This window comes from Sorghum bicolor, chromosome 2 (assembly GCF_000003195.3).
Source record: "Sorghum bicolor cultivar BTx623 chromosome 2, Sorghum_bicolor_NCBIv3, whole genome shotgun sequence".
In the NCBI taxonomy this organism is placed as follows: domain Eukaryota; kingdom Viridiplantae; phylum Streptophyta; class Magnoliopsida; order Poales; family Poaceae; genus Sorghum; species Sorghum bicolor.
In genome coordinates this window covers 57,948,774-57,961,919 of record NC_012871.2, presented here as the reverse complement: position 1 = coordinate 57,961,919, position 13,146 = coordinate 57,948,774, and the positions used below count along the sequence as shown (strand labels likewise).

Genomic DNA, 13,146 nt, shown 5'->3' with positions numbered 1-13,146 from the left:
TCTTTTCTCCACATAGGATGTGTGATGTGGTGTTTACATGCAAATAGCTAGCTGAGTCAACTTTGTTAGAGATGTCCTAGATGCTAGACGTTCTTCGCAACATCAATGCTGACAAATTATCGTGAACTTATATTAGAACCTAAAGTGGCATGGAAAGCTAACAGCCTTCCGTAAGCGCCAACCATGTAGGAGCAATATAAGGTGGTCTTAAAAGCATGTGTGAATGGTATCTAAACATGGCCATATTTGTCTAAGTTTTTTTAATGCAAAACAAATGCAAATATTTGCATATATTTGCAGTAAACATACATCTCTATGGCTCTATAAGCAATCCTAAGATGGTGCATCGGTATATCATAAGATTGACAAAAGCCACTAAAGCAATATTGATGTGGAATTGAACACTCGCCAACTAAAAAGCCCACCCCCATGCCGATTGCCGAGTCAAAGATGATTAAAGGCTATAAGAATTTTACAGGCATTTTTTTGACACAAAAAGAGTCCCGTTCAAGCTACCAAGAAGAACCATACAGTTACATTCAAAAGACTAGTGAGACTTATGTCCTGTTAGGGTCTTTTAAAAAATAAGAATAGAATAAAAAATGAGAATGAGAAGCAAACACTCTAATTTTAGAATTAGACTCTATAATAATCCAATTATCTATCTAAATTGTACTATTTCAAGATTCTCATCATGCAAAGATAATAATCCACGACCCAATCACCAATTCATTGTTTTTATTTAGAATCAAGATTCTATGTCATTATCTATCATCATTATGTCATTATGCGTGCGTCAGACTTCTTAGTTCCATTATGCAAAATAATGGACCAAAGCCCAAACTTTTTTAGATAAAAGAGGAACTAAACATTTCCTTGAGTTTCAAACAAGAAATTTTCCCAATTTGAAGGGCCCGAATCCGTGGTGCAAAATACACAAGACAAGAAAAATTCTTCAATTCGAAGGGGCTGAAACCGTGGTGCAAAGCTTACCTGTTTGTTTGGCTGAAAAAGTCATGGCTATAAGTACTATTTGTTGATTTGTTAGAAAAAAAAATACTGTATATTCCACACATGATCTTCAACGAACGGTTGCATGGACAGAAAGGGAACACCATCGAGACGGCAAGCAACTTCATCAGCTCTGAAGAAAAAGCAAGGAGCCGTCTTTCCCAACTATTGCTTGCAGGACGGATTTGTGATCCGAACGTACCTGTCCGATTGAAAGATCGCGACGCCGCAGCCTCGCAGTGGCACGCACGAACACATACACACGGCACGGCACCGCAGGACTGCAGAGCGCAGACAGAACAGTACTGCACTGCACGCTACTAGAATCCAGGACACCTGAAGAATCCTTGATTGTTCCTTCGGTTCCCCCATCATGGCAGGGCAGGGCAGGGCAGTGACCACGGTGCCGTCTGATCCCTGACAAGATGCTGTCATCAAAGACGCCACGGCACCATGATCCACTCTGGCTGCCGCTGGTGCTCTGCCTCTGCACCGTCGTCCTCGGCATGCTGCATCAGTAGCCATGCAACTGAATCTTTGATTCAGCAATCAGCACCGAGTGACAACAAACAAGGTGTCTTTCCACGCCATGTCCATCTCAATTCTCAACACCAAGCAAACTTTAATCCACCAGTACATCATGTCACCATTCACCAGACCAAGAAAAAGAAAGAGGTTCCCAAATGCACCACCCCCAACCGGCCGACCCAGAGTTCCCTGACCGCCGCGGTGAATCACGACGGAGCCAGCCTCTCTCTCTAATGGATTCGCGGGGCGACACGCTCTACTACTGCTGCTGCTGGCTACCGGCGCCGGCGGAGCGGGGCCTCTTGGGTCCCCCCTTGTCGCCTCCGGCGGCTTTCTTGGCGGCGACGGCGCGGGCGAAGGACCCCGACATGTCGCCGTAGAGGTCCACGACGCGGGCGATGTTGGTGTTGAGCTCCCGGATGAGCGCCACGTTGCGGGTGAGGCCGTCCGCGTCGCGGGTCTCCTGGTTCTGGCTGATCTCCTGGATCAGCACGCGGTTCTGCTCCAGGATCCCCTGCACCTCGCCGAAGCTCTTCTGCAGCACCTGCGGCAGCTTCGCGCTGGTGCCTGCTCCAGCGCCGCCGTTGCTGTTGCCGGCGCCAGTCCCCGCTCCCGCCCCAGCCACGAACGGCTCCCTGCTGCCGCTGCCGGAGCCGGAGCCGCCGTCCTCCTCCATCGATCCCGTCTCCGAGCTGCCCGCGATGCTGCTCCCGATGCTGTGCCCTGCGCAATCAACAACCACGGACTCAGGAAAAGGTTCGAAAATCTTTCCTCCATCCAGCGAAAAAGAAACAAAGAAAGAAAGAAAGAAAGAGAAAAATTCCTGCGGCGGCCATGGTTCAGAGAAAATATACGGGGGGCAGGGGACGACGGTGGGGGAGCACGGAATGTACCTCGGAGGCGTCGAAGATCTGCCGCGGTGGGCACTGTTGTACGGGAGGATCAGGGCCACAGAGGGGGAGCTTTATAGGCGAAGCGGTGGGTGGGAGAGAGAGAGAGAGGGAGGATTCGCCGATTCGGGCGAGAACGGCACCGGGTCGGGGCAGCGGCGAGGGGAGAGACGGGGGGAAGCGTTTGCGTTTCCGACGGCGTGTCGACGAGATCCCTCCTCTCTCGGCGATGGGGTTCTTTCCCGAAAAGCGCAGGATTTTTAGGGGAAAGCGCCGGGATCGCTCACGCCTGTCCGTCGGGGCGCTCCTGCCGGTCTCCGCGGATGATCTGGCCATCCATGTGGATCCTGCCGTCCACGGAGATTTTTTTGCCGTGGGGACCTCCGGCTCTTCACCATGCCGTGCACGCCCCGGTCTCGGGCTCTCGGCTTTTGCTGCCAGTGCCGTTGCTGCTGCTAGTGCCTCGTGATTCAGGCCATGGTGGTGGTGCCGTTGGCGTGCACGGGGGCGATTTCAGTGTTACGTTTCCAGGATTCCACGATGGTACTGGGCGAAGAGATGAAGAAAAACAAGGTTGGTGGGGTGATGATAGAGCAAGTAGGTAGGTTCTAAGATCTTAAGCACACCTTGTTCGTTTGTTTGATAAGATATGACAGAAAGTATTGTTGACTGATTTATTGTAACAGAAAAACAATACTGAATGGTTGACAGATTCGGCTGATGAGCTCAAGCGAACAAGCTTTGAGTACGTAGATCACTATATCAAAACATCTAGCGGATAGGTCCGTTTAGCTGCTATAGTGTTTTTACATCCCTCTATAGCCTCGCTATAGCCCGCTATTTAGTACAATCGTGTTGTAGCGGCAACTATACTGCAACACTATAGCCTGCTGTTTATAGCACTCGAACAAAGTGACATAGATTTGGCATTTGGAGAAAGAAATTATGAAATGAACATTCAAACTTCAAAGTATATAGATTGGTAATGTATATCAAGCGTATCATGAAACAAATCACAAAATAGAGACTAAAACATAGAGATCGAAATACTGCGGCATAGATCCCGTATCTGGTGTCACTCGTGAAATAAAAAATCAAAGATCCGCGATTGCAGATCCACTCTATGGAGAGATGAATCGGATAATAACCCAGGAAAACACCGGGATTAGAATACGACATCACGAATCGTGAAATAAACAATCAAAGATCCACGACTGCAGATCCACTCTATGGAGAGATGAATCGCATAATAAACCAGAAAACACCGGGATTAGAAAACGGCAGGACAGATCTAGTATTTGGAGAAACAAATCATCATAAACTAGCAAAATTATAGACATCAGAATATGATGATGTGGATCCAAACTCAAAACAAACAACCAAAACATATAGATCGGAATACGATGACATAGATCTAGTATTAGGGATAAAAAGATTGTGAAATTTGCATCGGGAAATGGAAATAGATAGTACCGTGATTGATTCGAAGCCACCATGGTTGGACTTGTGCCTCCTCCTCTGTGGCGCTAGCGTCCGCCCTCTGCTCTCGGCGATGGGTCTCTAACCCTGACCATAAAAGGCTAGATCTGCAGCGATTCTTGCTCACTTGCCATCCTTTGACTGGAGGCGCCATCTGCCACTCAAGACGACGACGCTATTGGGAAGCTCTGGTTGTGAAGAAAGGAAATGGGACCGCTCGAAGAATAGCAAGGAGGAAGCGCTTTATATTCCTCTGTCGTGACTATGATCTTTACTTTGGTGGGCCGGTTCAATTTAGTAGATTGTCATAATTGGAATACCAAATGATGTGGCCCATTATGGCTTAGTCGGCCCAAGTTCTTTAGAATCAAGACACTCATGAAAGTGCATCTATGCCCCTAATGGGTTTTAATGATTGAATGATAAAATAGTTAAAATACTAATGATTTTTTATGAGTTTTGGATACATTATATTGTAAATGATCGTACCAAACTATGTTGTATCTCGAAATTAAGAAGAGTAAAAGAATGATAATGTAAAAGGGAAGAAAGGATATTGGATATGATTTGTTCTTGATGATGGCTTGCTTGCATTAATGAGGAGATATTGCTAGTTCCTTGACACTGAGATTGATATATAAAAAATATGTGATTAATAAAAGCATCGGGCCCCTAGTTGGGTTTTGGTGATTATTGACAAACGTGTGTTTTGTAGAGACACTATAAGTTAGGTCATGGTAATGGTGATTGATTGTGCATTTATGGTATTCATGTCCCTATGGATGAAAATCGTTTCGGTTTCAAAGGATGGACGACAAGGTTAAGGGCGAACTAGTTCTAAGATTTGTTTGACGATGAGAGACATTTAGATTAGTTTATGCCTTTGTTTTTCCTTTGGTCATACTATAAGGGCCTAATCGGTTGCTCTGGCGTTGGTGATCTGGCATGAGGGGCCTGTGTAGGCTCATTTTCAGCCATGATGGAAGCATGCCATTGAGTGTGTTTGGTTGCATCTAAGTACAAGATACTAGATGAACTGCATTGTGTTTGGTTCTCCGTTTGCACCATTTTAGTGTATGACTGGTGATCCAACTCTTGTTAGGTTACCCGCATTGCCCTAGGTCTGAGTACCCATGTAAGAATTCGTGAGGTTACCACAATTTGTAGCACAACTAGAGAGAAAACCTCAGATCAAATTGCACTTGACCTTGGAGCAAAGAAACAAGAACCTTGGATTGCTGCACCTACCTTTTCTCGCGGCCTTGCCAAGAAGGAAACGAGAATGGAGCAGGCAACTGCAGGTACCCACAAAGCCCCGCAACCCAGGCCATGGCAACCTACCCCTGTGCGCCAACCCGCCGCGTGGAGTCTCCGCCGCCGCCACCACCACTACCGTCTCCTCCTCCGCGGCTGCCGAGGTCCTCTGCTCCCTCCTCAACCCTAGCTCCGCCTTCGCCACCGCTAATCCTCATTCATACTCTCTAAGATCCCCCTTTTCTGCCAAGGTCACCCGCTCGCGCGTTCCACGGACCCTCCACTCGCGTCTGCCGCCTTTGTGGCACCAGCTTGGTGCCTTGCATGGCTTCCATCGTACCGCATCCCCAGGCTCGCCCCAGACGCCTTTGTCTTCCTTGGCGCGCACACGAGGGGTTAGCTGTGGTGGTGGGCGAGGTTCACATGGGAATATCAATTTTCTGCGTACGTTGCGAGCCTGCACTAGGGGCCTCAAATGCATGATCCCGTGCATCGTTTTTGTTCAATATAAGGAATAAAACACAACAATAGTTCATGACATGATGTCAAACGACCCTTTGAACAGCTCCATCAGGGCTACCAGTCACCCCCCTAAAAGGGGGCATAGATGGATTGCTTGACCTAGATAAGTTTAATGAGTGGATGTGGTGCACACTTATGAAATCTAGCGCTAAGAAGCTCAGATGAAGCCCAAGATCATCGAAGATTGGAACTTGGTTCGAAATTGTGATTGAATCGATCGATTACAAAGTTGGTGACAGTGGTGGTCATTGGACAGGAGTTGTGGTGCACCGGACAAACTGCCCATCGGAGCCGCCTCTTTTTCTTTTTTTTTCTATAGATTGCCCGTTTGGAATTTGATGATTACCATACATGATTATCATTTCAATACCAAATCTCTTCTACTGTTTGGGGGCTGTTTAGTTCCTGAAAATTTTTACAAAGTTTTCGAGATCCCCGTCATCAATCTTGCGGCACATGCATAAAACATTAAATATAGATAAAACATAACTAATTGCATAGTTCATCTATAATTTATGAGACAAAATCTTTTAAATCTAGATAGTTCATCATTAAACAATAGTTATTAAAAACAAACAAAAAACCAAAATTTTCAACGACTAAAACAGCCTCTTGGGTTTGCCATTCATGATTATCTTCCGTGCTCGAGCGGCAGACGGCAGTGACACACTGACACTGACACTGTGACACAGGGGTGTCACCCGCGAGTCGCCGTCCGGCCGTCCTCGATCGACTACCAAACAGCCGGCCTGCGCCAGTCGCCGCTCCATCATCCCGTTCCGTTGCCTCGTCCTGTCCAAGCGGACAGATCCAAAGCAAACCCACAAAAAAAGTTTGAAAAAACCATTCGCACTCCTCCCTCCCTCCACCGCCACTACCCACCCACCCTCAATCCCCTCTCCCCCACATTCACCAGATCGAGCGCCGCGTGCCTAGGGTTTGCGACCCCGCCGGCAGCGATGCCCGCGTCCTCCGTCTCGGGGGGCAGCGGCCCCGGAGGCGTCTCCCCGGACGCCATCATCGAGTGGCTGCAGGACGAGATGGGGTACCCCTCGGCCCCGCCCGCACCGGAGCAGCTCCGCAAGATCTGCCGGGGCAACATGATCCCCGTCTGGTCCTTCCTGCTCCGCCGCGTCCGTTCCGAGCGCACCGTCGCCACCGCGCGCCGCAACATCCTCGTCCACGGCGTAGCGGCACGGCGGGCACGGGAGGGCGGGGCGATGGGGGCGGGTGCCGGTGACGCCGCGGCCAGGGAGGCCGAGGCGAGGGAGCGAGACCTCGCCGCCGAGGAGGCCGAGCGGCTGCGTGGGGTCGTGAGGAGGCAGCGCAAGGAGCTCCGCGCGCGCATCGCGGAGGTCACCAGGGAGGAGGCCGAGCGCAAGCGCGTCCTCGGCGAGCGCTCCAATGCCAGGTACCTGAAATTATAGCGGAACTGTGGGGTACGCCTAGGCGATTAAATTGTTGCAGCATTCCTGTATTCAGTTTTGCGGCTTGCAAAATCTTATTAGAAATGAAACATAAGATGCTCCTCACTGCAACTATGCCACCAATAGAAATGGTGGTGCTCGATGTACTGATATGATTACTTGGAAGTTGACATGATTGTTAATCCTAGTTTGATAGGAATATACTTTGCTGTGGACAAAGGGGTTTTCAGAGATATGAAATCCAGAAGACTGGCACATAGTAAAACACCATCTGTACTATCTACACAGTTTCACCAGCCTAGATGTCACTAGATGTCCCTCGGTTAGTAAAAAAAAGCACACTATCTTTATATTCCTATCAATTATCTACATCTGGAATCAGTGTTTCTGCATATACCAACATCTGATGACAATCCCTTATAAGTGCTAATAAATTCATATTCATATTTCTTTACGTTTGTTGCATTAATAAGCCAAGAAATTCATGGTAGTAAGCCTTCTGACATATGAAAAGTTATACCCAACTCCTAGCATGTGAAAAGGCTGTTGAATTCACAATTCTGGCACACAGGCAGTCAGCGTCAATGTTTGTGGTATAGTTGTTTTATGGTCAATCGGTCAGCATTAACATGATGTGTTTGAAAACAATAAGTGATACTGCATTTGGCTTTCTTCCTCCATGGTTTGCAATTTCATGCATTTATTTATTTATATAAATTGTGGCAAGTGGTGATGATGTGGTTGTAGCAGATGTAGAATAATTGACAAGGTGTTTTTAATAAAAAATAGGCACAAGCAAGTTATGCTCGAAGCATATGAACAGCAATGCGACGAAGCGTGCAAAATATTTGCCGAATACCAGCGTCGGCTACATCAGTTCGTTAACCAAGCAAGGGATGTGCGAAGATCAAGTATAGGTGTGGCTGGAGCTACGGGTGCTGTTGAGGATATGCAATTGCAGAGTGATAGAGAGGATCTTTACTCATCAACTATCAAAAGCAATAGGTTGCCAGAGGATCTTTTAGAAACTGCAGGTGAAAGGAGCATCCGGAAGGCATGTGAAACTCTTGCTGCGGATATGATTGAAACAATTCGAAGTTCATTCCCGGCATTTGAAGGGAGCGGCATTAATTCAAGTTGCCAATTAGATGCAGCAAAGCTGGGTATTGACTTGGATGGTGAAATACCAACAGATGTTAAAGCTGTCGCATTGGATTCCCTAAAGAATCCGTTCCTGCTTCTGCAGTCAATCATTACCTACACATCACGCATGAAAACACTTATACATAGGGAAACAGACAAGATTGACATACGCGCTGATGCAGAATTACTGAGGTATTACATGCCTTGTCTTCAATTTTTCTTATTACTGTATCTCAGGAGTAGACATTAAAAAGAGTTCTGTGTATTTTTGGTTTTTGTCACACATAGTGCTGATTGTGCAGAAGCATTCTTGTTGAGGGTCTAGTTATGTGCTCATGAGTGATAATAGAGATCGTATTATATATGTGAATTGGTTGAGTTTTAGTTGGGAAATTAATATATATACTGTTTAGGCATTTGAATGTATATGTCACTTTGTTGGAAGTGGATATGATATTAAAATTAACATGAAGCATGTAATTCAGAAGGTCTGTAATGTGTGTTGATTTTCGTCAATCGATGTGCTCTGAATTGAGGTTCTACACATACTAGCTGAGCTGCTTATAATTTTCGGGTTAGATGTTGACCAGCTATACATTCTTTTCCTAGGTATAAATATGAAAATGAGCAGGTTATTGATGCTGCTTCAACTGATGCAAGCTCACCCTTACCGTATCAGGTGTATGGAAATGGGAAGACTGGATCTCAATTGTCAACTCGAGGAACATATGATCAGCTACTAGAAAGACAGGTAGTTATGAAGTGTTCTTTTTTGTTCAGTGCGTAGGAGGTGTTATGATGTCGTATTAGCACTCTTCTGAATTCACACTTCTTTCTATGAATAAATCCAGCACATCAACATTTCTGTATTATTTTACGTCATGTATTTGATCTCCAAAATCAGAAATTTCAAGTTATCTCTTAGTACTAGTGTTGTTTTGGGCTGCTTTATTTCAATTTATCTAAATATTCAACATTGCTGATATTGAATTCACTTTTTAAAAAGCAAAGTTATTCAAAGATTAGTAGTTGCAGTATTACAATACTGAATTCCTGGAAGGAGAAAACAACCTGCAGTGTATCATGGTAGCTCTTACACGAAAAAAATAAATTTCATGATTTCATCAAGCTCTTCTTTGTCCACTTGGTGCATTAACGTATTGCATTGTGCCTTCTGCACAGAACCTCAAATAAAGCCCATGCTGCGGAAGATAACTAATTAATCGCACTTTGCCTTTCAGAAAGAACATGTACAGCAATTCTTGGCAACAGAAGATGCTTTGAACAAAGCTGCAGAAGCTAAAGCACTAAGTCAGAAGCTATTGCAACGCCTGTATGGCACCATCGACATGGCAGGAAGTAAGAAGCTACCTACAGGGAACACCACACAAAATGTGACCAACAGTAGGCATTTAGAGGTACTTTTTTTGAAAGCTGTATCCTATAACGAAACCAATTTGTGTGCTCCTTGATAGACTAAATGGTGTTCATAATGCATATAGTAAGATAGGAACAAGAGTAGCATATGCACATGTCTGAGATATATAATTTTCTGTTCCAGTTTTTCTGTCTAGAAATTTGTGTTTTCAGGTTACATTAATACCTATTTACTTGTCATGAGCAGTGTAAAAATCCAAGTTCTTTTTAAAGTTTAAACACCTTGCTTAAGACAACAATGTGTATCTGAATGCATGCACCAATGTAATTGCATATAAGTGACTCATATGGGGGTGGCAAAAGCAAAACTTCTGTTTGTAGCTTTATGTGCTTGCTGCTTCATAGCTCCTTCATTCTGCATTTTTCTTATTCAATTTAGCATATAACAAAGAAAAAACTTTGGATAATCAATACCTTTTCCTGATAACATAGTCTACCTCATTTTAGCTGGATGTTTGGGCCAAGGAAAGAGAAGTTGCGGGACTAAAGGCGAGCTTGAGTACACTTACATCTGAGGTACAACGTTTATATAAGTTATGTGCTGAGTGGAAGGAAGCAGAAGATTCATTGAAGAAGAAATGGAAGAAAATCGAAGAATTCGACGCCCGTCGATCAGAGCTGGAGTGCATTTACAGTGCTCTTCAGCGGGCCAATATGGTTAGCTAGCTTGCAATATTGTGACTTCCTCTTTTAACTTTAGGATTTGTCTGGTACGGGAATGAGCTTAGTAATGGATGTCAATAGCTGTTTTTTTATTCTTGCCAGTACAGATGTCATTGAGTATGGTGTTGTAGTGAGCTTTGATCTTATATTATATTTGTTTATTCCTTCTCAGAGTTCGGTATTTGATTTGTCATTTGTGATATTAGTGGTTTGCAGCTTGTAGGTTGTAGGAACTATGCATAAATATGTTAATGGTGGTGGGGATTCATGGGGCTTGGTCTCACTATCAGTATTTTGATATCGGATACAATTAGGCCAATTGCTATGTTGACATCGAATCTTGATGATATAGGATGCATCAGCATTTTGGGAGCAACAACCATTATCAGCTAGAGGATATGCATCAAGTACAATTATCCCTGCATGCCATGCTGTGGTAGACATGTCTACAAACTCAAGGGACCTCATAGAGCGAGAGTTAGCTGCATTTAGCCAGAGCTTGGATAATAGCTTGTGCAGGTTGCCAGCGACCCCTCAGGTTAGTACTGTTATATGTTTAAATTGATTACTTTCAAAATAATATCTGTCTTCTATGTTCCTGCATTGGTACCCGTTTATATCTGCTGTACCCGAATGAACTGGATAAGCATGAGCCACTAAAAATATGCTAGACAGACAGTTTTCTCCATATATTGCCTTTGTGATGTTGATGTTGTCATTGCTGAAACATGTCCAACATTCTCATCTTTTCAAGATTCCACTTCTGATTAGATTGACTACTACTGGTGCATTTTAACAAGCTACTATTTAGGCCAATAAAGACAAAAATTTCCATCTCTACCTCTGTCCATCTCCCTTTTCATGAGCTTATCACAGTTGAACTTCAGTCACTATTCTGTTGACATTACCCTACTGTAGGCCCTTTTGGAGGCCGTGGGTTCTAACGGCGTGACAGGATCAGAAGCTCTTGCAGCTGCAGAGAAACATGCAGCTTTGTTGACTGCAAGAGCTGGTGCCAGAGATCCATCTGCTGTGCCATCTATATGCCGCATCTCTGCTGCTCTTCAGTATAACTTTGGTATGTTCAGTGGTACTGGCATTGTTATGTGGTTTGGTTCAGGAATGGACAGTATCTTTTATGTCATAAACCATGTTAAACCTATTATGCATGGAAGTGTCATCATTGATTACTGGATGCCGTAATTTAAAAAGCACACTAAAGATGAAATCATATGTAACTGTCGTTGTATTATCATGATGATGCATACTAGAATTCACAATTGCAACAGTCCTTGTGTTCCTATTGTTCACATCAACTAAAGCATAAGTATTTTGATATTATCTTGGCTGCCTATACATTCTACCTATAACTAACTAGTTTGCAAAATGCATCAGTATCAACTTCTTACAGCACATGTTATTTGTCAACTGTTTTGGCATCCCCCTTCCTGAATTCTAGTGTATACTCACATGCTTCTCATATCCTGATTGATAGTTTCACCAGGTACAGAAGGTACAGATTCCGGCTTGGCTTCTGTATTAAATTCACTGGAGTTCTGCCTAAAACCATGTGGGTCTGAAGCTAGCATATTAGAGGATTTGTCAAAATCTATCAACTTGGTGCACACACGGAGAAATCTTGTTGAGAATGACCGTGTTTTGCTGAACCGTGCACATCGTGCTCAACAAGAATATGAAAGGTACATTGCATATTATTTACCTTATTAGTTCCTTTGCAGTAGCTATTTACTGAATCCAGCCAGAAACTGATTCAAGGCAAAGGAGAAATTGTCTGCTTCATTATTTTCTCTAGTTATTTTAGTTGGAATATTTGTTCTATCTGGTCAAATGGATGTGTTTTCAGAACACATACTGATACTGATATGGCATGTCTTTGTGTAGAGTGGCCAACTATTGTCTTAAATTAGCCGGTGAACAAGAAAAGGTGGTGAGTGAAAGATGGCTTCCGGAGCTGAGAAATGCAGTTCAAGAAGCTCGAAGGTGTTTTGACGATTGCCAGCGTGTTAGGGGCCTGGTAAGCGAATAGTAGCTTTGATTTAAATTTCTGTGGCTATGCCTTTGTTTGTTCACCCGATCATGGTGTCAAACAGTATGTTACTTAGCAACTGCTCCATTGGTCAGATCTGTGGCAGTCGTACTATGATAAACTTGTTTGTCCTGTGACCAATGAACTCATGCTTCTATGTCGTTGCAACTTCCAGGTTGATGAGTGGTACGAGCAGCCAGCAGCCACAATTGTTGATTGGGTAACGATAGATGGGCAGAGCGTTGGTGCCTGGATCAACCTCGTGAAGCAACTCCACATGGAGATCTCCAGACGGACGCTGGCCATGTCATCGGTAGGAGACGACTGAAGCAACCAGCTGTGACCCTTGTGGCTTTGGAATTAGTTCGGAGGCTCTGTGATGGGTTCGGTTTGGCGCCAAGACATCTTCTATCTACTCGATAGCCTTTTCCCATTGTAGTTTATACTAGCAAATATGCCCGTGCGTTGCAACGGGAGAAAAACATCAAATGGTTATAAAAAGTGATTACATAATGTTACATATCTATTTATATTTATTTTTTTTATAAAAATTAAAGTCCATAATTTATTTATTGATAACCATGACATCTATGGTATGAGATAGTTAATATTTACAATATTATGTAGCTTAAAGACATATTTATTTATTAATAATAATAGTACTATATTAAAACATGAGAAGTTTGTTGCTAGCTTTATTTTTTATTTAGATTAGGATTCCTATAAAATATGTTATATCAGTTAA

General features: G+C 44.1%; 2 protein-coding genes across 4 annotated transcripts; one reads left to right on the top strand and one right to left on the bottom strand.

Annotated features, from left to right (window-relative positions):
• Positions 1,661 to 4,524, bottom strand: LOC8056220. Its single transcript, XM_002460133.2, has 2 exons — positions 3,903 to 4,524; positions 1,661 to 2,262 (listed from the first exon to the last, which is right to left on the bottom strand). The coding sequence occupies exons 1-2, from the start codon at positions 4,060 to 4,062 to the stop codon at positions 1,799 to 1,801; spliced, it is 624 nt and encodes a 207-aa protein (XP_002460178.2). The 5' UTR covers positions 4,063 to 4,524; the 3' UTR covers positions 1,661 to 1,798.
• On the top strand, positions 6,443 to 12,914 carry LOC8056219 (AUGMIN subunit 5). 3 transcript variants are annotated; one of them, XM_002462289.2, is made up of 10 exons: positions 6,443 to 7,095; positions 7,901 to 8,446; positions 8,864 to 9,005; positions 9,496 to 9,672; positions 10,139 to 10,348; positions 10,707 to 10,892; positions 11,273 to 11,432; positions 11,859 to 12,054; positions 12,257 to 12,389; positions 12,577 to 12,914. In XM_002462289.2, exons 1-10 carry the CDS (start codon positions 6,644 to 6,646, stop codon positions 12,727 to 12,729), a joined length of 2,355 nt encoding a protein of 784 aa, XP_002462334.1. In that variant the 5' UTR covers positions 6,443 to 6,643; the 3' UTR covers positions 12,730 to 12,914. The 3 variants fall into 3 exon arrangements, with proteins under 3 accessions (XP_002462334.1, XP_021310279.1, XP_021310280.1); XM_021454604.1 differs by having other exon boundaries at positions 6,446 to 7,095; positions 11,850 to 12,054; XM_021454605.1 differs by lacking the exon at positions 6,443 to 7,095 and adding an exon at positions 7,181 to 7,433 and having other exon boundaries at positions 11,850 to 12,054.

What these genes read in the sequence shown, in the direction of transcription:
- LOC8056219 (XM_021454604.1), top strand. Translation starts at nt 6,644, where the DNA reads ATGCCCGCGTCCTCCGTCTCGGGGGGCAGCGGCCCCGGAGGCGTCTCC. An exon ending in GGCGAGCGCTCCAATGCCAG is followed by an intron (nt 7,096 to 7,900) that starts GTACCTGAAATT and finishes AATAAAAAATAG; the next exon opens with GCACAAGCAAGTTATGCTCG. An exon ending in CCAACAGTAGGCATTTAGAG is followed by an intron (nt 9,673 to 10,138) that starts GTACTTTTTTTG and finishes ACCTCATTTTAG; the next exon opens with CTGGATGTTTGGGCCAAGGA.
- LOC8056220 (XM_002460133.2), bottom strand. Translation starts at nt 4,062, where the DNA reads ATGGCGCCTCCAGTCAAAGGATGGCAAGTGAGCAAGAATCGCTGCAGA. An exon ending in GTGGCTTCGAATCAATCACG is followed by an intron (nt 2,263 to 3,902) that starts GTACTATCTATT and finishes TTGATTGCGCAG; the next exon opens with GGCACAGCATCGGGAGCAGC.